This window comes from Equus asinus, chromosome 2, assembly GCF_041296235.1.
Source record: "Equus asinus isolate D_3611 breed Donkey chromosome 2, EquAss-T2T_v2, whole genome shotgun sequence".
NCBI classification, from domain to species: domain Eukaryota; kingdom Metazoa; phylum Chordata; class Mammalia; order Perissodactyla; family Equidae; genus Equus; species Equus asinus.
Window position 1 is genome coordinate 77,430,741 of NC_091791.1, and position 24,994 is coordinate 77,455,734.

At 57.5% G+C, this 24,994-nt stretch overlaps 1 protein-coding gene across 9 annotated transcripts in view; it reads left to right on the forward strand.

Annotated features, from left to right (window-relative positions):
- Positions 1–24,994, forward strand: part of RASGEF1A (RasGEF domain family member 1A) — an 81,798-nt gene that overhangs the window by 51,178 nt on the left and 5,626 nt on the right. For 7 of the 9 annotated variants that reach the window (XM_044758192.2, XM_070491908.1, XM_044758203.2 and 4 more), the window contains 8 exons: positions 15,664–15,864; positions 19,142–19,264; positions 21,285–21,422; positions 22,305–22,526; positions 23,193–23,267; positions 23,704–23,796; positions 24,266–24,368; positions 24,455–24,534. In XM_044758192.2, the coding sequence (XP_044614127.1) occupies positions 15,670–15,864; positions 19,142–19,264; positions 21,285–21,422; positions 22,305–22,526; positions 23,193–23,267; positions 23,704–23,796; positions 24,266–24,368; positions 24,455–24,534 (1,029 nt within the window). In that variant the 5' untranslated portion in view covers positions 15,664–15,669. Of the gene's footprint in view, positions 1–11,724; positions 12,380–15,663; positions 15,865–19,141; positions 19,265–21,284; positions 21,423–22,304; positions 22,527–23,192; positions 23,268–23,703; positions 23,797–24,265; positions 24,369–24,454; positions 24,535–24,994 lie in introns of those variants that run through there. The other 2 variants (XM_070491913.1, XM_044758194.2) reach the window with 2 other exon arrangements.

Sequence of the window (24,994 nt, forward strand, 5' to 3'; positions counted from 1 at the left end):
CGGAATAAATCCCACTGGGTCAGCCTCGATTGTGCTTTAAAATGCTTACTGATCTGTTGCTTAGGGTATTTTTCATCTATATTCATAGGTAAGAATTTATACGTACGTTCCTATTAGGGGACATATTTGTCACATTTATAAATCACAGTTATGTTAGTTTCATGAAATGAATAGAAAAGGTTTTCAATATGAATTGTGGAGTTGAAATAGTTTAAATATCATAAAATTATCTTATTCTCCAAGGCTTGAAATAATTCATTTTGGAAACTCTCTCAGCCAGGGCTTGCTTTTTATTTTTCCCTGAGGTTAGTTGGCTGTCGACTGACTTAATTTGTACTGTGGTTATTGGTCTTTTTGAGTTCTAAACATTTTTAGTCCATTTTGGTTATTTATATTTTCTAGATTGTATCCCAGTTCAAAATGCTTCCAGACCTTTTAGCACAGATTTACAGTCTATTCTTTTAAAGTTTCTTCTCCCTATTCATGGTTAGATCCCCTTTTTCATGCCTAATAGCTATATTTTTGCATTTCCTCTCTCCTTCCCTCCTTCTCTACCCCCTCCCTGCCTTCCTTCCCTCTCTCCCAACCTCCTTCCTTTCCTCCATTCTTTTGTTGATTAGAATTGCCAGAGGTTGATCTTTTTAATTTATGTTTTCAAAAGAAAATCAGCTCTTGAATTTAATCAGCAATTCTACTCTTTTCTTTGATTAAATCCACTAATTTATCTTTTAGTTATTCCTTTCCCTAGTTTTCTTTGCTGTACGTCTGTTTTACTTAGAAGCTCTCTTTTAGCCTTTTGAATCAAGTGCCTAGTTCATTTATTTTCATTTTTTCTTGTTTATTTAAAATATATTGAAGTCTATGAATTTTTCTCTGAGTACAGCTTTGGCCGTACACATCAAATTTCATAAGGAGTTTTCTTATAAGGGTTATTTTTCTGATGTGTCTGTAATTGGAGTTTTGATTGTTTCTTTAGCACAGATATGATTTAGGGAAATTTCTTTTAATTTTTTGGTACACTTTTTTTATTAATGTCCAACTGTGTTATGTCCACGTCATTCTGTCACCCATACGTTTTGTTTTTTTTTTGAGGAAGATTAACCCTGACCTAACTGCTGCCAATCCTCCTCTTTTTGCTGAGGAAGACTAGCCCTGAGCTAACATCATGCCCATCTTCCTCTACTTTATATGTGGGACGCCTACCACAGCTTGGCGTGCCAGGCAGTTCCATGTCCACACCCGGGATCCGACCTGGCAAACCCCGGGCCACCGAAGTGGAACGTGTGCACTTAACCACTGCACCACTGGGCCGGCCCCTATCACCCATACATTTATGTTTGGAGACTCTATCAAGGTTTCATTGGTGATGCGACATATGAACAGTGTGGATGAATATTCTGGATAGAATATGCCTTTCTGTTTTTAGGCCATGGATTTCATGTATTCTTCTCTTTATGTCTCCATTCTCCCATTTCAGGAGAATGCACTGCAGCGTTTTCATCCCTTCCACTGTTCCTTCCACTGCTCATCTCTTTGGGTATCCCTCACTTGTCAGGAATTGTTGTTCTGCCTGTCTGTCTTGTCCAGGAAGGCAGCTCACCACATTGTAAGCGAGCTTGGGCACAGGGCCCGTTTCCTAGGCACAGCAGGGCAGGTGTGTTCTCTGGCTGCCTTTCACTTTCAACTCTTAGTGGAAAGCTCCAGCCTGCAGGCGGGAGACCTGGGCTGGGTTCCTGGCTCTGGCCTGCCAAACTGTGTGGCTTCAGGCTGTCCTGAGCCTCCTCTGCTGCACCTCATCTGGCAAGAGGACCATCATGCCTTGGAGGGTGCTATGGGGATGTGTAAGATGGCCCAGTAGGTGGGAAGCCCTCTGTGAATGTCACTCATTGACAGTGAGGCTGCTGGGCCATTCAGGGAGGGCCTGGATCTATGCTGCACTCACAGGCCCCGCTCTGCACATTCCATGTAGGGGGCTCTTTCTGGGCCAGGCCTTGTCCATCTCTCAGGAGCCCTGGCTGGTTCCCACCTGCCTTGGCCTTACACCTGCTCTCCCTCCTCCTGAGCCTGTACTGATGGCCCTGGGTTTCATGTCATCATGGTGGTCACACTCACTGGGGTTCAAGTCCAAGCTCCCCTACTTTGGTGCTGTATGCCCCAGGGTGGATGACTTCAGCCCTTTGGGCCCTTGTTCCTTCATCTGGAAAATGGGACAGCAGCGTGTGCAGTGTGGTGCGTGGGGAAGGGCTCTGCCTTGAGGAGGGATGGTGGCCACTGGTACTCCAGTGGACTGGCCAGGTTCTGGCCACCTGGTAACAAGCCCCCAGGGCCAGGGGATGTGGGGTGTGTGGCAGGAAAGCTGCTGGTGTGCACAGCACAGGGAGTGGGAGATGTTTTTGTTGGAGGGTCAAGACACATGTCCTGGTCCTGTTTCCGAAAGGCTGTGGCTGCTGGCCAAGACCGTGGCTCTTCGGGCCCAGCAGGGAGCTGGGTGCCCCTGCCCTGCTGGCTCCCGCAGAGCAGCAGGGTCCCAGGGGCGCCACTCTGGGCATCTGCCAGGAGGATGACAATTCAAGCAAAGGAAGTTGATTTTTATTTGTTTTTAGACACAAAGGAAAATCGTTGCTCAGGCTAATTAGATGTCATTTAAAAATAAAAGAGCAGTACTTCCTTTTTTCCATACCCCAGTACCACCAGGCAGCCTGGGGGGAGGTGGAAGCTGCCACTCACTCCTAGAAAGGCCTGAGCTGGGGCCTGTCCCCTGCGCCACCCGTCCATCTAGGGGGACCCAGGCTCCCTGCCTCTCAAGGCCCCTCAGCTCTGACATGGTCCCCTCATTGGCCCGCTGGCTCGCTGACAGCCTTGCCCTGCCGCTCCTCGCACGGGAGAGGCTGGGTAAGATGCTCCCCCTGGAACCTGGGTCTTCCTTCCTGACGGCTGGAGCTCTAGCATCTGCGCCAGACTCTGATCAGCAGCAGTCTTAAGTGGATGCCCCTTATAGGAAGAGGATCGCAGGGGAGCGACTTCAGTTGAGGTGGGGGTCTGCACCCTGTCGCCCTAGCCCTCCCACCTCCGGGGCACCTTGAGGGGACTTCCAGAAATGATGGGACTGGCTCTGAAGTTTATCTTAGTTCGCAAACTCTCCTGTCTAAGCCTGTGCCCAGCTCAGCCTCCAGGAGTCCGGGTTGGCTGCCACGTGCAGGAGCGCTCGGGTGACCCGTGCGGAATCCCCTGGAGTTGGCCCAAGAGGGAAGGAGGACAGAGGGTAAGTGGGGAGGGGGAGGCCCCAGGCATCCTCTCTGGCCCCAAGGGCCCTGAGTGGGAGACCAGCGTGCCAGCTGCCCGCCCTGCCGGGAAAGGGCAGCAATTCTCTGAAAGCCTACCTGCTCCGACCTTGGGCCTCTCAGGGCTCAATAATGGGATGGTTATTGGTGGACAATGGCATTTTGTCCCCTGAGCAGCCACCAGAAGAAGCTGACTGGACAGAAAGGGAGAAAAGAAGGAGGAAAAACCAAGAGGAGAAACCGTGGACTCAGCAGAATTTGTATTTAGGAGTGTGAAGAGGAGATGGCAAGATTCCTTCAGTCAATTCAAATAGTATTTGGTAATAGGAAGGAATTCAGAAAGAAAAAAATGAATCATGCGTCTGTAACAAAGCTTTAATTATCAGCAGCGCTCCCTAGGCAGGGCCTTTGTTGAGTAGGCACCCGGCCAGCAGGCGAGGTGCTGCGTCTCTGGTTCCCATGGCAGCTGCCTCCTGGCTGGAGTCTGGCCCACAGCCCTCTGCCAGGCCGCAGGACGGCCCTGGCCAGCCCAGAGGGTACATGAAGGTAAATATGGCCCTTCCTCACGGCATTTGTGGATGTGTTTCTTGAAGCTTGGTTTATGTGAAAGACGTCACCCCTCGCCCTCCAGTCCCCAGTGCCAAGCAGGCTGGGAGGACGGAGAGGTGGGAGCTTCAGGGTGTTCCCATGGCCCTACCTGCAGGGATAGGGCCAGCCATGTCCTCCCAAGGGCTTCCCTGCTGGAAAGTCCATGGGGGTGCAGAGGGAGGAGGGGTGGGGACTATAGAGGCCTTGCCACAGAGGTGTCACCCCTGCCACTCCCCACTCTAGGCAGGGGCCAAGCAGCCACCCTGAGGCCAGAGCCAACTCTGAGCCCCACATGCTGGGACAGGGCAGTGCAGCCAGGTCAGTGGATCTGCCTGCCTGGAAGCAGGAGGCAGCTTCTCTCTCCTTTCTCCCTGTCTGCAGAGGGCCCACAGGCTGTCCTGGGCATGGGGAGGTCAGAGGGGCCCCAGAGGTGTGATCAGGGAAGAGGGGCAGCCCCCATAATCTGTGTCTAGGAAGGCAACGAGTCACCTCAGAGTGCCCACCAGTGTCCTGCAGTTCTGACTCCACCCAAACTAGCAGGTACTGAGCGTGTCCTGATTATGGCAGCCTCGCTGCGTGCTCACTACCGCCTGAGAAACAGGTGCTGGAGGTGATGTTTTACAGAGGAGGGTGCTAACTCCCAGCTTGTCGGGTGGCCAGGCCTCACTGCCAGGCTGCTGGACCCCAGCCCATGCTTGCAGCCGGACTCCAACTATCTGCCCTGTGTGGCCCCAGCAGTCAGGACCTCTCTGGAGCTTGAGGGAGACACGTTTCACCTCAAAGTTAGGAAGATCTGAGAGCTGGGGTTTGGGGAGGGGCAGGACAGCCCCCAGTAGGGAGCTTCCTGCCTTAGGAGGGTCTGAGTTCAGGCTGCAAGGGCAGCTCCTGTGCCCTTCTGTTGTTGGGGGTCATTGGGGGAAGGCCTTTCCATCCCTGGGGGTGGAGGAGCCTGAGGTGGCCAGGCAGCAGTAGCAGGGCCAGGGAAGCAGCTCCCCAGTGGCTGAGGATTGGACCACAGGCCACCTGGGGCAGAGGCCAAGGTCTGGCTTGCAGGGTCCTGGCTCCTGGATCCTATTGTGCCAACTGGGTCTCTGGAAATGACAGTGAGCAAAGCACAAAGACTCTCTCAGCAGGTGTTACTCACCTGCGCCCTGTGCAGATGATGCCCAGAGGGCCTGGCTACTGGCAGGTCACTGTGTGTTCTCCCTGCAGAGCTGCCAGTGCCAACTGACTCTAGCTGGGGATGGGGGCGGGTCAAGAGAGTTCCAGCATTCAGGGAAACCACAGGGTCCTGGAGTAGGAAGGGGTAGGGGGTGTGGAGTGGGGGAGGGAAGGACACTGAGCTTGCGATGACAGGGATATTAGAGAAGTGGGGAGAGGACAGAGGACCCGAGAGGGGAAGCGGCCGCAGTTGGGGCCTGTGCCCCTCCTCCCCCGAAGCCCCTCGGACCTGCCCCTGCCCTGTCTGTGAGCCCCACTGCCCCTGTGGAGCCTGAGCTCTTCGGCCTGGGTTTTCCCACCAGTTAGTGAGATTCAGGCAGCAGGGACAGTCCCCTCTGGGTCTCCCCCTCCCCTGGCAGCCTGTAATGCGTACGCGACTCCAGAGGCCACGGTAAAGTGGCCTGTCCACTGCTGGCCTGCTGGCTTTTGATGCCTTTTCAGGTCTGTGAACCCAGTTAGGAAACAGCAGGATCCCAGGACAGGGCAGATCAGGGGGTGACAGGGGAGCTAAGGATGCATGGCTGCTTCTACCACCTGACCTGTCCTGTTTGGCGGGTGTGGCCTTATTCTTGCCACCTGCCAGGTAGAAGGGAGAAGGCTCTGAGATGCTGGCCACGGCCTCATGGCAGAGAAAATACAGGTACAGTGCACTTCCTGCCATCTGTCCCCCGCTGTGAGTCCCTGAGCCTCTGTCCAAACCAAGAGGACTCCCAGACCCCTGCCCTCTCCCCTCCCCTTTGGGTGGCAGAGCCAATAGTTGAGGTGGGCCCCTCGGCTCCCACACTGAACACCTAGCTTTCTACTCTCCCTATACCCTGCAGCGGGCAGATTCTTAATTATAATTTAGTGTCACAACATCCCAGAGAGTCAAGGCCACTTTTAGCTCCTGATGGCCTGCTTCTGGCAGGGGTGACCCCCAATCCCTCCCCTCTCCCCCGCTCAGGTGGTGTGACTAGAGAAGGCCCAAAGAGTAGGCCAAAATCCTCACTGCTGCAAAGGACCCACGAAAGCTTTACCAAGAGGTTTTCCATTCGCGCCAGGAATCCTATACATGTGAGGTGGGGGCATGCATTTAAACAAGCATTTAATTTACAACTTTGATTTGACTTGCAGCCTCCTCCTTAGAGTTCCCTGCTGTGTAAAGTCAGGGCCTTCAGCCAATTCCTCTGCCCAGACTGCTCCCTGAGGGGGTCACCTGCCCTATCTGGGAGAGCCTCCTTGAAGGGGCGCTTCATCGAACGTGGTGCCAGAGGAGTCCACCTGGAGACCTGTGCAGGCGCAGGCGGGCCTGGAGGAGGGCAGGGAGGGCGCCCCGCCCACTGCAGACCCTGGGGACCTGGCAGGGGAGGGGGATTCCACGTGATTGGACTGGAGCTAGGGGGCACCCCCGCGCAGATCCGTGTTTAGCAGGGCTGACACATGGATAATAAGGAAATATTTGTTTTGGAGTGAATGAGCCAACAGGAAGTGCTCCAGGCAAGACTGTTTCCAGGGAGCGAATGGGATGGAAGGTTCACAGATCTTGGGCCCAGGAAACGTTGGCAACATTCCTCCCTCTGTGCATGGCACTCTTCCTTTTCCAGAAGTCTCCTTCAAGTCTGCTCAGATCTCACGTCCTCAGGGAGGTCAGCCTCTGCACCGGTTCAGTTGCCCTCTGCCCCGCCCCCACACTCCTGACCCTCTTCTCTTCTTCCTCTTCCCAGAGCACTGATACCTTCCTAACCCGTTATATCATGGGTTTATTGTGTGGTTATCACGGGTACCGGCCACAGCCTGCTCCAGGCAGGGCCCAGCGAGGACAGAGAGCCCTGATTTCTTCTTTGGTGGATCTCCAGTGTCTAGGCAGGTCCTTGTTAACAATTGTGAATGAATGAATGAGTGAATGAATGGAGAGATGGGCAAAGAGTAAGGGCTCTGTGGAACATCCCACCTCCTATGCCAGCCCAGTGCAGACTATTTCAGAGAACCAGACAGCCCTAGAAGGGAGATCGGGGTCCATTTTGCAGATGGGGACAGGAGGCCCAGCCTCGCTGCTCCAGGTCCCCAGCAGAGCTGGGCTCCAGAGTTGCTGGCCCTGGTCCAAGTAGCCAGCATGGTTTGGTCCCCAGTTGTGGCCTCTGAGTGTCCACGGGGCTCCTGCCCTGCTCTCACCAAGACTGGATTTTTCTGGAATGGGGATGCAACCAAGACAGCTCCGTGAATGCACCAATTCTGAAATCTCTGCCAAAGGCTGCCCTCTTGGTTAAGTGGCTCCCCAGGGTGGGGGCCCAGGGCTGGCACCCAGCTCCCTCCAGGAGCACTCTCTCTCTCTCTCTCCCTCCAGCCAACAGAGGGGAGAACTGGCAAGATGTGTAATTTTCAGTTGCTAATTGTGATGCCCTGCAGCTTGCTGAGCTAAAAATAGCCTCCGTTTGTGTTGAGTAGGTTAAAAAATAGAAGCCCATGTGCTGCCTTGGAAAGAAGCACCCCTTGTAAAGCCTGGCACGGGCAGGGGGCTAGCGGGGCCCCTCCTCCACCTCCCGGCAGATCCCTGGGGACTCAGGCAGGATGGGCCGGAGGGCTGTTTTTGTCCCAGTTTTCCAAGAACCTGGGTTTCTTAACTTGGTGTCCATGGACGAGCTTCTGGGAGCCCATTAATCCCTGGAATCACTTGCAGAATGCCATGGGAGTGTGCATATCCATGGGTCCAGGGGAGGGCCTCAGCCTTCATCGGATGCTGAAAGGGTCATGCCCCGGCTAGGTATGAGGAGAAATGACAACACCAAGAAGGAGCAGGGCTGTGAGGCAGGCAGGCCTCAGCAGAGCTACTCACTGCTGCCCGCCTGGGCAACCTCTGTAAGCCCCAGAACTTGACGTCCCCATCAGAAAGGATGTCTCCCCGCCTGCCCCCCTGGGTTGGGGGAATTGTGTCACGTGAGATGAGATGTGTAATGCCCAGCACACAGCTGGGTCCAACTCCTGATGATAAACCTTTAAAGTACAAGGCTTTGCTAGCCCTGGTGGCCTAGTCGTTAAAGTTAGGCACTCACTGCTTCCGTGGCCCAGGTTCATTTCCCGGGTGTGGAACCACACCACCCATCTGTCAGTTGCCATGCTGTGGCTGCAGCTCACGTAGAAGAACTAGAAAGACTTACAACTAGAATATACAACCATTCATGGGGCGGGGACCAGGGAAAAAGGAAGATCGGCAAGAGACGTTAGCTCAGGGTGAATCTTCCTCGGCAAAAAATTTTAAAAAGTACAACAAGGTTAGCCAAGAGAAAGCTTGTGCCTGCTACTACATTTCTCAGAAATTTCCAGAATTGCAGGCTCCAGGATCTGGAAGGGGTCCTAAGATTCTGACCATACCATGGGAACCTGCCCCAGACAGCTAGTCCCTTCACAGTTGAACAGAAGCCTGACAGTGTTGCCTTCAGCTGTGCAGTAGACTCTCCCTTCCCTGGGCTGTCGACCCTACTGTCAGCTGGAGCAGAGCTGGCTGTGTCCAAGGCCAGCCGGTTATCCCTGGTGCCACCTTCCAACGTCCCTCCCTTTGTCCCTCTGGGCTGAGAGATGTGCTTCCTGCAGATGCCCCAGGGTGGGGGGAGTGCATGCTCCTTGAGTCCTGCCTCTCTTTCCCAAGACATGCCCTGGAGTGCAGAGTTGGTGTTGGGGGCAAGTAGCTAAGAAGCAGAAGCCAGGAGGCCTGAGGGCCATGGAGGGGCAGGTGGGGCAGGCCCTGGCCACTCCCATGTGGCTCCTGAAGGATGAGGTTCCTGCCCCACCTGGACACCCTGAGTCCCTTCCTGCCCCCACCATCTCCCTGCCCAGAGCCAGGATGGTAAAGCCTGTGTGGGGTGAGGCAGTGAGCTGGAGGCCGGCAGGCCCTGCTCTGGGGCAGGGACCCTTGCCTTCACGGGCTCATCTCTGTGAGAGCAGACCCTGGGCATGGGAAACCCTCCAGCGAGGCATGCAGGGCTGCCCCAGACAGTTGTGAGCAGGGATGACTCTGTACAGACACTGCAGTAGCTAGAGTCAGTGTCATTTGTATTCCTGACCCAACTGTGTTTAAGTAAATCATTTGTGACAGCTTCAGCTGTGGGATTCTTTTATGAGACCACTGGGCAGTGTCAGGCCTCCCCTGGGCCTTGATGGGCTCTCAGCACAGGAAGCAGAAGCATGAGGGAAACAATGTCACCCTTGCCCATGTCACCCTTGCCCAGGCGCGGACAAGCACGAGAGTGAAGATGCGTGAAGCCCTTGAGGATGTAGCAACGGTCACATTTGGGTGCTCACAGAAGGCTGTGGCCATCGTAGTTAAGCCGGCGGCCCTGGCTCAGAATGATCTGGGCCTCCATCATAGCTGCAGCTCCCAGGGGTCCAGGGGGCTCCTGGGGTCATGAGAGTGGTATACAGGGTTTCTGAAGGCCACCATGTTGAGCATAACTGGAGTTTGTGAGTGGAAGGACGGTGTCCCAGATCATAAAAGGTGTACACACATGTGCGGGCGTGGCTGCCCCTCCTAGGGCGTATCTGGGTTTTGCACACGAGTGGCCAGAAGCTGATACCTTCCTCTGTAGTTTGCTTCCTGACGGAGGGCATGGACTTCTCAAGGCCCAAGTTTGCTAGGGCCACGCGAGGAAGCAGTGAGTGGCACTCTACTCTCCAGCTCAAATCTCTTGAAGAGGCTGCAAAAGGGAATTTCATTCGTAATCTTCTGCAGAAAGTTCCTAAAAACCCTCTCTTCCCATCTCTCCCAGGATCTCTCATGGCACTCAGGCTGCCTAAGCTCTCTCCACTTATTCTCTCAAAGGCCCAGAAGTCTTGCAGATCCCGGCTGCCCCCACTGTGTTCCCCTCTTCTGCTCCAGGGCCCTCAGTCCAGTCAGCTTCCATGCTCTCCATACTTTGGTGCAGTGGGTTCCTTAGATGTGAGTGTGTGTGTGTGTGAGAGAGATGCAGGGCAGCAGCAAATACTCAGAAGTTAAAGTTTTTGGCTGAGTCCCCTAAAAGGGGTCTCTGACTTGAGTTGTATTGATGCCGAGCTGCAGGCTGCACCCTCTGGAAAGGTTGGCGGGGATCGAGGGCAGTGTCCATGCAGTCCCCTGGCTGGGCTGTGCAGCACCCAAGGACCGAGTTTACTATCTGACTACGACACACTTGGTGTGCAGGCACTTGTTCTGGGCTGGAAGCCACGCTCCGTGCGTCCCCCATCTGTCCTCCCACCCTACACCGTGAAGCTCAGTGTCCCTGTCTGACATACATGGCCTTCAGCATGGGCCTATTCTAGACATTGGAGTCGGGCATGGAAACAAGACTAATGGCTGCTCTTCTCTGAGGCCAGCTTCCCCTGGAGATCAGAGCTCAAGGCAAAAGCTTGTGTGAGAAGACTTTATTGGGGAGTGAGGTCCCAGGGGAGCAGGAGGAAGCAGGGGAGAGTGAATAGATGTAGGGTGCCTTCCAACATGGGATGCATCTCTGGATGTCTTTGGAGAGGATGTCTCTGGATGTCTTTTGTCTCCGTGAAGCTGTTGTCCATCTGAGGTGCGGAAGGGGAATTTACCTTCTGGCTCCCATGTCCCATTGACCCAGCTTTGCCACTAGGGTGTTCGTGGCCCTGCCCTGACTTCTGGGCTGTGCAGGTGGGCCCCTGGATGGATCCGCAGGGCCTCATGCCTCAGCGAGAACCGGCAGCCTGGGCAGGAGGCATGTGACTCGCTAATGGCTGTGAGGGCCTAGGTCAGAGGCCGTAGGTCAGAAGCAGTGGCAGCCGGTGCTGGGCCACTTGGGTGCCATCGAGGCAAGGCCCAGACCCAGACCTGAAACACAGGAAAGGACTCAGGCGAGTGTGGATGGATGGTCGCGGGTGGGGGTACCGACAAGGAGCCTTAAAAGAATGGAGTTGCGGGAGGCCGGGGCTTCCCGAGGCCGTGTTGTCTGTGCTGGACCATGGCAGGGAGCAGGCGTGAGCCCTGAAGCAGGCGTACGTGCAGGACCCCACTGCAGCCACTCGTGCTCTGGGGAGCAGCAGGAGATGTGGCAGATGGAGGAGCTTGGGCTGAGTGGGGAGGGCCGGATAGGTAGAGCGGTGGGGGGAGCCCTGGGAGGGGGCGGAAAGCTAGAGGGGGCAGCAGTGCAGCCGCACCAAGCCCTGCACCTTGTTGCTTTGCCTGCCTGGCCCACCTCCCCTACAGCCAGCACGCGGGACACTGATGGTGGCAGCTCATCCAGGCAGGTAGCAAAGGGCCCCTGGGCCTCAGCCTCTGCCCCGCCAGCCCTCTTTGCCTCCCCGGACCCTCACAGTGCTGCTCCACCTGTGCAGGAGCAACGAGTGTGGCCTCCTCACCTGGCACCCTTTTAGGCTCGGCCAGGAGGATTTGGGCCCAGATGCAGGGAGGACCCCTTCCTCAGCAGTGCCCCCAGAGAGCCAAGTAAACCCAGGTATGAAACAGGCAGGTGCTAGCCCATGGCTGCTGCCCCTGAGCCCGCAGCCAGCCCTCTCCCTCCTGCACCTGGGTACCTGGGCCTGCCCTGCACCCACCTGGCCCTGCGGGCGGCAGGCAGCTCCCAGGCCTGTCTTCTAGGAGAGGTGAATCACGTTCACTTGCCTTGCTGTGAGCCGACTGCGTCTATAATTAGAAGGTGCTTGTCTTCCTGCCTGAACAGAGGAGGAGCTGCAAGGAGGCAGCCTGGGTGCTAGTCTGACCCCACTCTCCCCAGAAGGGCTGCTGCAGCGTCCAGGCCGGCCTGCCCCAGCCGACTGGGGGCAGAGCTGCGGTCCCCATGGGCTTCATCCTCTGGCCCTACAGAAGCTGGTGCTCTATCCTCCCCACCCCTGGGCTGGACTCAGGAGGCTTCTGGAGCTCTCCGCTGAGTGTCCGTGACCACAGCGTGCAAACGGGTCTGGATGCGTCAGAAGTGGCTGAGGCTGGAGAGAGCTCCCTGTGCTTCCTGCTCCTATTTTCATCTGGAAAACCTTGAAAAACCTCAGTCCCTGGCTGTACCCCAGGACACTTAAATCAGAATTATTGGAGTGGGAGGTGGGCAAAGTGGTTTCTTTAAAACTCCCCAGGTGATTCTGGTGTGCAGCCAGAGCTGAGTGGCACTGACCCAGGGGAAGCTGGCTCTCCTCACCTGCAGGCTGAACCCCTCAAAGGGACTAGCTCCGGTGAGGACGCGGGCCTGACCTAGCAGCCTCGGCTAGAACTCCGGGGCCTGCATTTTAACAACCGACCAGGTGATGGCGCTGCTGGTCCGGGCTGCACTCAGAACAGCGAAGCTTTAGGAGAGGATCTTAAACCCCGAAAACCGGTGAGTTCTGACTCGGAGAAGAGACACTACTGACAGATTCCTGGGGATTCTGACGCTGTGGCTCTGGCCATGCACCTGCTTTAGAGCATCCGCGAGGGTCTGGCTCTCTGGGGGCCTCCGAGGTCAGTGTGTCTAGAATAATCCAGCGCTTCTGTGTCCTGGGCACCCACATGGCCTGGGGCGGGGCGTGAGGAGCAGGCACAGCTGTGGGAGTCGGGTCCTCAGTGGGGAGGTGATTCCACGTCTAGTGAGCAGCTCTGTACACAGTGGGCTCATTTAATCCTCCCAGCAAATCTCTGAAGGAGCGCTCCCTGTGCCCATTTTACAGATGAAATTCAGGCTCCAAGAGGTTGAGGATTCTGATGAAGCTACAAGTGGCTGAGCCAGGCTCAGACTCAGGCCTCCCTGCCTGCCTTTCCTGCCATCCTGGCACTGCTGCAGTCTAGCTGTGTGACCTGGGGCAGTTACTTAGCCTCTTGGTGCCTTGTCCTCCTCTGCAGCCTGCAGAGAATAACAGTTTCTCTCATGGGTCATTGTGAGGGTTAAGGAGATTATCCGGCTCTAGCATTAGTGTCGCTGGTGGTGCGTACAAGGTGCTCAGGGTCTCAGCTGCTGTTTTCTTATTGTGATTGCCTTTGCTGTGTGTTCGCTCCCAAGATGTGAGCCCAGATTTCCTGGGAGCTCTGCTCTGAGTGGCCAGAGAAGGGGACCAGTTAGTGGTGATGGACACACAGGTGTGTGGCTAGAAGTCACAGTTCCTTTTCTTGCTGGGATGGGAGAGGAGGACCCCACGTGCAAAGACAGAAGGGACCACAGTGCTAAGAGGGGCGTCCGCAGAGGTGCCAGGTGTAGGGCTCAGCGGGAGTCACCTCATTTAACAGCTGGGGAAATTGAGGCTGGATAGACTTGTCCAGAAACAAGGAGCTAGTCTGTTGCAGAGATTCAAACCTGAGGGTGCTCTAAATTCCTGCCCAGGACACCCCACTCCGGGAACCTCCTCCTCCCACTTGGCCCTGAGCCTCAAGACACTCCCTGCAGTGCTCATGACTGGGAGGGGTGGGCTCTACCAGGGACTGAAGTGAGGGGCAAGGAAGGGGCTCTGGGGGTTCCCCAGGACCCCAGGGACTCAGTGCACAGAGGAGGAGGGAGAGGAGTGATATGTGGGCAGGATACCTGTTCAGAGAGACAAAGCCCCAGCCAGCATCCCTGGGTGGGTCCTGGGGCAGGGGAGATGCTGGGGTGGTCCTGCATGGCCCTAGTGGGGTCTGCCCATTCCCCGAGGGGGTTCTGGGCTCCTGCCTTGAAGCCCACCCTCACAGGTGACCCGCTAGATGGTGGTTGTGCTTCTGTACACAGGCCCAGCCCTGGGTCTCCTGCTTCTTCACTGTGCTTTTATATAGAAACATGCTGATTTAAGAACAGCCTGTTTGCACTAAAAAACAGTTATTTAAAAAATGACAAGATAGAACCACCGCAGGGCTTGTTAAAGCACAGGTGGTGGGCCTGCCGGAGTTTCTCACAGGCTTCTGACACTGTGGGGCCTGAGAGTGTGCAGACGGGAGTGTTCTGTGAGTCCGAACCTGCATCCTGGAGTGAGGGCAGCAGAGCCTGGGTCCACAGACATTCCAACTCCAGCCTTGTCCTGGGGAATTCCTTTGAGCTCCTTCCTCTTTACAAAGGGTTTTCCGAGGATTCCAAGGTGGTGTTTGGCAGGGAAACCAGCGTTGTTTGGCTGGGTGCCCTTTTCCTCTGGTGTGCGGCTCCGTTGATGTGCTGTGGGTGGGAGTCAGCCCTGCTTGTGCAGCCTGGGGCCCTCTCATGGCAGTGAAATCGTCATGGCTACCATTTGCTCTTCTGCGCAGTGGGGAAACTGAGGCCAGAATGCTCAGAGGCTTGCCCTGGTCCTGGTCAGAGAGCAGGCTGGCCTGGGGGCAGTGGCATCAACGGCAAGGTCAGCACTGAGGGCTTTGGGGGTCCTCGGAGGATATGTACACTTTCTAACTCCCCAGGCTTGAGGAGGCAGCCCTCCTCCTAAGAGGGAGGGCAGCATGGTTCCCTGGGGAGGCAGGTGCTGGGGCTGTGGGACCTGCTGGCCAGTGACCTGAGAGGGCACAGCCTGGCTGTGGCCCCCGCAAAGGCAGGAAGGCCCAGCGCCTCCACTCCGACCTCAGCCCGGCTGCCCTCCAGGGCTGGGACTAGCTGAGCAAGTGGGGCCTCTGCTGGCAAATGGGCATCATGCTGACCCTCCGGGCGGCCGGCCGCCTCAGGCGATGGGAGTCCCCGAGGGCTGCAGGCTCTCCTGGGCCTCAGGAAAGCTCCCAGAAGAGGCCTGCTGCAGCGAGAGTGGGAGACCTCAGCCCCCGCCACACTGGGCCAGGACAGTGTGCGTGCCCCCACAGTGGGAGCAGCGGGCCCCAGACTGCTGCCCGAGATCTGTGGCTAACAGGCATTTCAAATTTAATGTGTCCAAAAGCAAGTTCCAGATCTTTCCCCAAAGCCCACCCTAATGCTCTTCCCCACACTGGGCAGGCTCTCGGGCCAGAGCCATGCTTCACAGAGTTCAGTTGATCCTGCTCCCCTCCCCCTCTGCTACCACCTGACCTGAGCAGTCTCTCCTTGGTTTTCAGATCCCTCTCTTGCTGGGTCTGCACATGACAGCCATGGTGACCTTCGCCCTAAGTCAGGTTGCTCCTGCGCTCTGAGCCCCCATGCATTCTGTCTCAGTTGGAGAAACAGCATGCCGCACCCAGGGCCCCGGTGTGCATGGCCTGGCCCATTACTCCTCAGACCAATTTCTCTCCTTATCCCCTCCACACACACTGGCCTCAGGACCTTGGCACCTGCTGTTCCTTATGCCTAGAACTTTTCTTTCTTATCCCAGGAAGCTGCACAGCTAACACTATCAGTCTGTCCCAAAGCCACCCACCTGAGGCTGCCTTGACCACCACCCTCATGCTCTGTGTATTCCTCCTGGGCGTTGTTTTTCTCTGTAGCTTCTCTTCTTCCCCTGGGATATCCCCCTAGGAGGCAGGGCCCTGTGTGTCCAGGCCCATGGACTGAGGCCTGGTATGCATGGAGCAGGTGCTGAAGAATCATTTATGAGACACCTGGTGGCTGCGGGCCACTGAGGGGCCCGCCTGCCCACCTGAGCTATCTAATGATGCCCCTGCTGGCCCTCAGGGGCTCTCACCATGCATTTGCACCCACGCCGGCTGCAGGCTGGCCTGGAGGAGGGCCTAGTGGAGGCGCCTTTGATGCCTCATGGCCTCGTTCTTCTCTCTCAGGAAACTATGCCCCAGACATCCGTCGTCTTCTCCAGCATCCTCGGGCCCAGCTGTAGCGGACAGGGGCAGCCCAGCATGGGGGAGCGAGGAGGCGGGGCCAGCGGCTCCGGGGACCTCATCTTTCAAGATGGTCGCCTCATCTCCGGGTCGCTGGAGGCCTTGATGGAGCACCTGGTCCCCACGGTGGACTATTACCCTGATGTGAGTGCCTGGAGCCTGGAGAGGGGTGTGACTGGTGGGAGCGACCTGGGCTCCAGGAGAGGCTGCTTCTGGGACAGGGAGGGAGGCCCAGATGGAGCAGGAGGGGGCAGCAGGGGAGGGCAGGGCAGCGAGGAGCCCCAGCCCCACCTCCTCTGCCTTCCTTGCCTCCTACCCTGCTCCCCGCCCCAGCCTAGGTGAGAGGAACCTGCAGTGACTTCCCTGCTGCTCCCAGGCAGGTGGGAGATGGCCCTGGTGGCACAAGGAAGCAGACACATGAGGGACCAGAGCAGGAGCCTGAGTTCTCCTGGGGGAGAAACAGGAGTCTCAAGAGCAAGGCCAGCACCTCGGGGTCCTGGTGAGGGGCCACCCAGCACGTGTCCTGTGTCTCAACTGGTAACCTCCATAGTCCAGAACCAGAGGGGACAGCTTTGCTGGCATGCAGATCCCAGGGCACATGCCCGCAGGCAGGGCTGGCCTTCAACAACAATCCACATCCTCCATTGTCACCTCAGGATGGCACTGGTACATACTTAGAACAGAGAGAAAGAGTTCCCTTGTCATGTGTGGCTTCCCTAATGCCTCCATAGGTGACAGATGACGTCTCTTAGCAGCAGTGGTGTTGGGCTTGCTTGTTCCCTCTGCAGAGTTGAGCTGCGCCAGCCTCCTCCCGGTGTCCCCTCCCTCCTGAGGGCAGAGCTGTGAGGTATTGTCCCCCTCCACCCTCCAGCTTTTATCTGATGGTGCTGGAGTCAACTCAGCTCCTAGGGTTCCTGGCCTACCCCACATGTCAGGCTGCCTCCCTTCCTCCTAGGGCTCTGTCTATCTTTTGTCTGTCCTCGCATCCATCCCGTAAACTCTCTCAGGGCCTGGCCGGGGCTGGTGTTGGTGGTGTAGACATGGCAGCTGAGGGCCCAGGTGGCAGAGCCAGGAAGAGGGGACCCGAGGCCCTGAAGAAGCCCAGGGAAGGGTCCTCCCGCCCCAGTGCTGGTCTTGGGGCAGTGACCTTGTGGGAGGAGCCTCCCCTCTTTTTTTTATTTTTAAAGATTTTATTTTTCCTTTTTCTCCCAAAGCTCCAGGTACATAGTTGTGTATTTTTAGTTGTGAGTCCTTCTAGTTGTGGCATGTGGCATGCCGCCTCAGCATGGCCTAAGGAGCGGTGCCATGTCCACGCCCAGGATTCGAACTGGCCAAACCTGGGCCACCGAAGCAGAGCACACGAACTTAACCACTTGGCCATGGGGCCGGCCCCCTTTTGTTTTTGTTTTTGTTTTTTTTTTTTAAAACCTTTTTTTTTTTTGAAAGATTTTATTTTTTCCTTTTTCTCCCCAAAGCCCCCCTGTACATAGTTGTGTATTCTTCGTTGGGTTCTTCTACTTGTGGCATGTGGGACGCTGCCTCAGCGTGGTCTGATGAGCAGTGCCATGTCCGCGCCCAGGATTCGAACTAAGGAAACACTGGGCCGCCTGCAGCGGAGCGCGCGAACTTAACCACTCGGCCACGGGGCCAGCCCCTTGTTTTTGTTTTTAAAGATTTTATCTTTCCTAAAACCAAGGACATTTTTTTTCTTTTTTTGAGGAAGATTAGCCCGGAGCTAACATCTGCTGCCAATCCTCCTCTTTTTGCTGAGGAAGACTGGCCCTGAGCTAACATCTGTGCCCATCTTCCTCCACTTTATATGTGGGACGCCTACAACAGCGTGGCTTGCCATGCGGTGCCATGTCCGCACCTGGAATCCAAACGGGCGAACCCCGGGCCTCCGAAGCAGAATGTGTGCACTTAACCACTGAGCCACTGGGCCGGCTGAGCCTCTTTTAGGTGTGTCCCAGAGTGGTCTCCTTAGCCAACTGTCACACAGTGTCACCCCCAAAGCACTGTGCCCTGGGATCGTGCTTCCCAGGAGAGAACAAAGGGGTGGCGGGGGCAGAAATGGGGAGCCCAGAGAGTCCAGCTGGGCGTCGGCTCCTCCGCCAGCTCCTGGGTTTCCTGCCCTCCCTCACTGCCCTGCCCTGCATACGTGGGCAGCCGGGGACACAGGTCAGTCTCCGTGCTTCTCCTGGGAAACACATGGCTCCTCTCTGGATTTTCTTCTTGCCTTTGGCTAACAACTCCAAGGTGTGACACCTGGGTGCCTTTCCTCACAGGGTTGAACCATTTGCTAGAAAGGGGACCACAGACCAGATGGGACCCCTGAGCGCCTGTGCTGCACAGTCTGGGGATAGGGCATGGGAAGTTTGGGGGTGGTTAGAGGAACCCCTGCTGTGCGAGGGAGAGCCTCCCCCTCTATCCTCTGAGTGCTTCATGGGGGTAGTGAGGACCTGAGGCCCTGAGGCCTGTCCCATGAGGCCTGTGCTCCCAGCAAACACAGCCCAGCTTGCTTTGGGCTGCAGCAAGGAACACGTGCTCCTTTGGGCCTGGAAGGGGAGTGGAGGGTCCTGAGCCCCAGCCTGCAGCAGCCATGTGGGAGCAGAGTCCCCGGGAGAGCCCCAAGCAGCCTCCCCAACCCCCACGTCCGCCCCGTCTGCAGGCAGGGCCCAGTGTGGAGATCCCACAGGCACTGACCCCCACCCGACGAGAGCCTTTGGAGAACCCTCAGCCCTGGGCCCTGCTCTCTGCCACCTTTCAGTCCAGATCATGAGGACGCCTCAGAGCCTGCACCACACAGCCCGGTGACGAGGGGCGTGTTGACCTGGGACAGAGGGGCCCTGGTGTGGCAGGTGGGGACAAGGCCCACAGCCTGGTAGCAACTGCATGGGGGCTTGCAACAGGGGCTGAGGAGGCCCTGCCCTGCCCCCTGGATGAGGCCCCACCCCGCTGGCCCTGGGCAAAGCCAGTGAGGATCTGGAGAAGCAGCGGGCTTGGAGCCCAACCCGGGGAGCACCCCTGCCCCAGTTGGGTTGGGCAACAGGCTCACACAGGTCCAGAGTCCCACCAACATCCAAGACTGGGTTCAATTCCCATCATGGGGTAGGACCGAGGGCAGGGGAGAATCCTAGCAGAATAAGACTGCCAGGAGCCAAGCCTGTCAGGGGAGGCCTCTGAGAGGTGCTGCGAAGTGGGGTTTGATCTGTGCCTTGCAAGGTGGACAGGATTTGGGTAGCAGTGAGAAGGAAGGGCATTCAAGGTGATGTAAACCATGCAGGAGAAGGCATGGCCGCTGGATGGTGATGTTGGGCTGGGAGGTGGTTGGACCAGGTCGAGGAGAGGCTGTGGCCACACCTGGGGGGCCACGCCAAGCCTGACCCAATCTTCACCCTCTCTCCCTGTCTCTTTCCTTCAGAGGACATACATCTTTACGTTTCTCTTGAGCTCCCGGGTCTTCATCCCCCCTCATGACCTGCTGGCCCGTGTAGGGCAGATCTGCCTGGAGCAGAGGCAGCAGCTGGAGGCCGTGTCGGAGAAGGTAAAATCTGCTGATGGGAAGCTGCCCGTCTCTCTGCCCCTCGCTACTCCTCTGGCTCACGCTAGGGAGAGAAGCATGGTCAGAGTAAGCTGGCAGGACAGGGTCTGGCTGAGTCCACCCTGGGTCCCTCCCTGATGGGGGCAGGTTGGCTTACCTCTGGCCTCCTGGCACACCTGTGGTGTGGCTCCCCCCGGGGTCCAGAGGAGGGCTGCACTCAGAGCTGAGCACACCTCCCAGGAGGTGGGAAGTAACTGCTGTCGGTGGGCACGCCCCCTACCCCCTCTCGCAGACAGCTCTGCCAGCTCTCCTGGTCAGTGCTAGGACACCCAAAATGGAAGGTCTGGCTATAGCTGGTAGAAAAGCAGCCAGTGGGGCCTGGGTCATTGCCCCTCTAAGCCGGGTCGGGTGGCAGCACCCTCAGGCTGGCACCTACTCAATAGGAGTTTTCAGTGACTCAAATAGGGCTGTTTGCTACTGTTGTCTCTTCTGATTGAGCCAGGCTTTGGGCAGTCAGGATGGTCAGGAAGCCACTGCTGTCTCTCAGGCCCTGGGAGCAGGGACGTGGGGTGAGGCTTTTAGAAGCCTGGGGTCTGGTGCAGAAGAAGGTGTGGTGGGTATGCTGTCAAAGAGCTGGCAGGGCCTAGTCTGGGTTGCAGCACAGCAGGGCCTGTCCTGGTTTGCTGATGACCCTCCCCTCCACGTCCCCTCCACAAGGCCGCCTGTTGCAGCAAAGGCCTGTGAACGCCTGACCCCCCCTCAGAGTCTCCTCTCCAGAGGGGCCCTGACATGGGGTGCCACTGGGCAGGGACAGACACAGACGCTGTCCACAGCCTGGGGGTCAGGAAGGGGTCCTGAAGGGACAGGTGGAAATAAGCCAGAGCAGGGTGAGTTGGGGGATGAAATTCTAGGCCAAGGGTCAGTGTGGGGACAGTAGAAGCCTGAGAGGAGCCTGGGGTGAGCAGCCATCCTCTGTCCCATGGTGACAGGCAGGGCAGGGCCTCTGAGGAGGGAATTCTGGGTTCTGGCTTCTGCTCAATGTGGGGTGCTGTAGCATCTGGGGGAAGTGTCAGCAGGGCCCCTGGGAATGCCAGGTGCATGGAACTCTGGCAAGGAGGAGTGGCTGCAGGGAGGAGGGGGCCAGCTGGGAAAGACTCTACCAGGCTGGGAAGCCAACACTAAAGGACGGGCTGGGAGCGTGGGGCATGGCTAGGGCTGGGGGCGTGGCCGGGGTGAGGAGAGCATCAGGTGGGTTGGTGGCAGCAGCGTGGGCAGACGGGGGTGGGAAGATGCAGGGTGGAGTGTTGGGTGGTGTGAGAGCCGGGTCCTGAGGGCCGAGGCCGCCCCCAGGAGCCAGGGCAGTCGAAGTCGGGCAGGTACGGGCCGGCAGGGGGCTGGTCAGGGCCAGGGAGGAGCCTCGGCGGGCACAGGAGAGGTTTGGGCCCACGTGGGCGTTTGGCAGGACAGTGCGGGCTGGGCACTGAGCGTCCGGCTCCCCCTCCGCGGGCTGTATGCGTGTGTGTGGACCTAGGGCGACAGCAGGGGGCCCGGACCGCCTACCGTGACACGAAGTTGGGAGGAGGTCACCTCCAGTTGGCACCAGTTCCCAGCACTTGCCAACCTGCCTGTAACCGAGAGGGGGCAGGCGAGAGACTCGTTTAATGTTAGTGATTTTGCTTGCTTTTTATTGTGTTCTTTTTTGTGGGTAACTTATAATTACAGCAAATGAAATTAGTTTTCTATGTCATGGTAGTGATAAGTTTTTTGAAAATGAATTTATTTATGTGACAAAGAGAGCTGCCTTAAGGGGAATATGAAACAAAGCAGGTATGATAAAACTGCAGGTGGACTGGGTGGGTCACGTCTCTTCCCAGGGACCCAGCTTGGGGCGGGGGTCGCAGGTCCTGCAGGGAGATGGGTGGGGGATGTTACAGACCGGGGCAGGGGTGGGGGACTTGAACCACTTGTCATCTTGTCGCCCACTCTGGAGGGTAAGACCTCACTCTGTCCCCCACTTCCCCAGGCCAAGCTGAAGTCTTTCTCAGCCAAGATCGTGCAGCTGCTAAAGGAGTGGACAGAGGCCTTCCCCTATGACTTCCAGGATGAGAAGGCCATGGTGGAACTGAAGGCCATCACCCACCGGGTCACTCAGTGTGACGAGGTGAGGTCCTCCCTCCTTGAACCCTGGCAGAACTCCCTGGGTCTATGTCCCAGGGAGGGTCTACTCTCACAGGAGAGTGAGTCTTCAGGGACAGCTTTGCTGTCACTCCCCCAAGAGGAGTGCTGCGTGGCTCCATTTTGCCCCTCCAAACCCCCCAAGAAAACAGCTCAGCTGGCCAGCAACAGGCCAGACTGGCCCTGGGCACCCTCTGCAAGTGGGAGACCCTGTGGCCCGAGTGGTGGGCTAGAATGAGCCCAGGCCCCACCCTCTCCTAGCCTTTGGGTGGGTGGAGTGTGGGCATAGTTAAGAAGTTGTAAGAGCCTGTCTGCCTTTTTATGGCTCCCAGCTGGCTCTTGGCCTGCAGAGGAGACAGGAAACCTGGAGAGCCGAGAGGGAGCCTGGGCTGGCTGGGCCTCGACGATGGAAGTGCTCTGTGTGCTCAGCAGCTTCTGTCTGCCCAGAGGTCTCAGAAAGCCTAGGGAGAGCTTGGGAGCAGGGCTGCCCCTACCCACGGAGCGAAGGATCTTTGTCCCAGAGAAAGCCCTTCTGGATGCTGTCATCCTACTGTGGGAAGGCCACAAGAAGTACCTCAGTTGGCTATTACTGGGAAAGCCGTGCTTCTCAGACCCGAAAGCCTACCCCTGGCCCTCAGCTCTCTTCCCCACAGGACAGCTAGCTGAGCCCACCCTCCCCAGAGGTCCTCAGAGAGCCCCACACTACCCCTCTGTGTCATCAAAGGCCTAAGCACCCATGGCAGGGTTACATAGGGGATGTGGGTTCAAAGTTAGGCCCATCCCTGGAGATGAGATGGGTCCCTCTGGAGAAGTAGTGGTGTTACTGCCAGCCCACGCCGGCACCTTCATCACCCCCTGTGCCCTGCAGGAGAATGGCACAGTGAAGAAGGCCATCGCCCAAATGACGCAGAGCCTGCTGCTGTCGCTGGCTGCCCGAAGCCAGCTTCAGGAGCTGCGGGAGAAGCTCCGCTCACCGGCCATGGACAAAGGGCCTATCCTCAAGGCCAAGCCGCCAGCTGCTCAGAAGGACATCCTGGGCGTGTGCTGTGACCCCTTGGTGCTGGCCCAGCAGCTGACTCATATTGAACTGGTCAGTGCTGCAGTGCCCCCTTCCCAGGATGGGGCTGGTGGTGCACTCACTGATGCTGTGGGCCACTGGACCCTGGGCATGTTTCTCAACATAGTGCTGCATGGTGTGTCCCCTGCCAGTCAGACTGGGGTGTCAGGTGAAGCCCACTTGCTAGCTCCAACCACTGCCTCTGGCAGGTGTCCACTTGAGCAATGTGTTTCTCTGTGCCTGGGTCCCCAGGATCAAGGCAGTGCTATGTTAATGGGAGGAGCTGGGGCAACGGGGACCACAGAGGTCCCAGGATAGAGGACCAGCCTGGGAGGTGGTGACAGGCTTTGAGAGGGAGAGCCACTTTCTCTGCCCCGTCACCTCATCCTGCCTGTGTCCTGTGCTGGGAAGTTACCCTGCACATAGCAGCCATTGCTCCAAGGCTTCCGCCTCACTCCCACACAGTCCTGTTTCCTCCCTTCCCAGGGGAGGGCCTTCTAGACCCTAAGGTACATTTAGGTGGGGCCTGGGCAAGGCCTGCCCCCTGGCTTGGTGCCCTATCAAGGAGCAGCTGTGGTGCATGCCTACAGGGAGGTCCTAAGTGCTGCTCTGAACATGCCCTACCCCCCCGAGTATGGGGCCTGCCTGAGGATGGCAGGCTTGTCACCCCTCCTGTGCTCTCTCCCCACTTCGCCCCAGGAGAGGGTCAGCAGCATTCACCCTGAGGACCTGATGCAGATTGTCAGCCACATGGACTCTCGGGACAAGCACAGGGTGAGGGGCTGCACTGTGCTCTGGTGACCTGAGGGTGGGCCTGGCACCTATACCCCATGCAGAGTGGGTGGGGGCCTCATCTAGCACACCTGAGCGCCCCCAGAGTGTCAGGCCCGCAACCTGATGGACATGGATCTGGCCTCCTGGTGCCTGCTTCAGGGGGTCAGTGGACAGCCACGCAGGGTGATGCCTGCTGGGAGGGGGCCCAGTGTTCCCAGGGGCCTGGGGATCCAGCCTGACCTCTAAGCCTAGCCCTGGGGGACCAGGGGGGCAGTCATCCTGGGAAACTTGGGCCAGCCAAGGGCATCTGTCTAGCTGCCCCCACCCCATCTCCTCCTCTGGCCACGGGTCCTGCTCCTTGGTTCTGGGGTTAGGGCTGGGAGAGCACTTGCCGACAGGGTCCTTGGTCTCCCTGTGACCTGCTGTGTCCCCCTAGTGCCGAGGGGACCTGACCAAGACCTACAGCCTGGAGGCCTATGACAACTGGTTCAACTGCCTCAGCATGCTAGTGGCCACCGAGGTGTGTCGGGTAAGCGCTGCATGGTAGGCACGGTGGAGAGGTGCTCTCTCCTCCCCGACCCCGCAGTGCTCCCCAAGGCTCCAATTCCTGCCCCCCTTGGATGACTTTGACAGTGGAGACAGGAAGTCTCCATTGCCAGGGCCTTGGAGGTGCCACCCTCCCCCGCCATGCCCCGTCCAACATTGATGCCTTAAATTACAACAGAGACCCATCCGTGGAGTGCACCTTGTGCCTAGCGCAGGCTGCGAGCTCATTCAGGGCTCCCTTGGTCCTCTCAGCCCGCCCTCCTGCCCCTCTATCCAGCACTGAAAATGCCACAGCTGCGTTTCCTGCCTCTGCAGCCAGTGAGCATTCCCCCACCCTGGGTCTGCCAGCTCGGTGGGCACAGGGCAGCTCCTGTCCAGGCTGCCCTTCAGGGACTGGTGCTGGAGGGGACAGCCCCCTGGTGGGGCTCACACCGGGTCTGACCACCCTCTAGGTGGTGAAGAAGAAGCACCGGACCCGCATGCTGGAGTTCTTCATTGACGTGGCCCGGGAGTGTTTCAACATCGGGAACTTCAACTCCATGATGGCCATCATCTGTGAGTGTCTGGGCCCCAGGGGCTTCCCATGCAGCTTCTGCATGGCCTGCCTCCCTAGCCCTGACCCTACCTGCTGTCCCCTGCAGCTGGCATGAACCTCAGTCCTGTGGCGAGGCTGAAGAAAACGTGGTCCAAAGTCAAGACTGCCAAGTTTGATGTCTTGGAGGTAGGTACCCCAAGCCTCATCCTGCACTGGCCTGAGGAGGAGGGTGGGCCTCCCATCATGCTCAGCCCCCTTACTAAGGACCTGTCACTCACAGTTCAGTCTGGTGTTGGGCAGCCCTCAGGAGGCAGGTAGCTTCAGCTCTCCTCGGCCTTTCATCACCTAGAGCAAGTTCTGGGGAGGGGTTAGTAAAGAGTCGGCTAAAGTGGGCCATGAGCCTCCCATTGGGCGATGCTGACTAAGCAGAGACGGGCCTTCTCCTGGCCTGACTTCCCGTGGTGCTGGATTATCTGAGTGGCCCAGGGGCTGACAGGTATGTTTACGCCAGATGCATTTGATTGTAGAATCCACTTTTTGCCCAAATGTATGTCTTGGAGCTGTTCAGGTTTGGGAGGTGTCACTCTAAGTAAAGGGGCAAAGGAAGGTTTCAAAATGCAGGAGGTGAGACCCAGGCTCTGCAGGG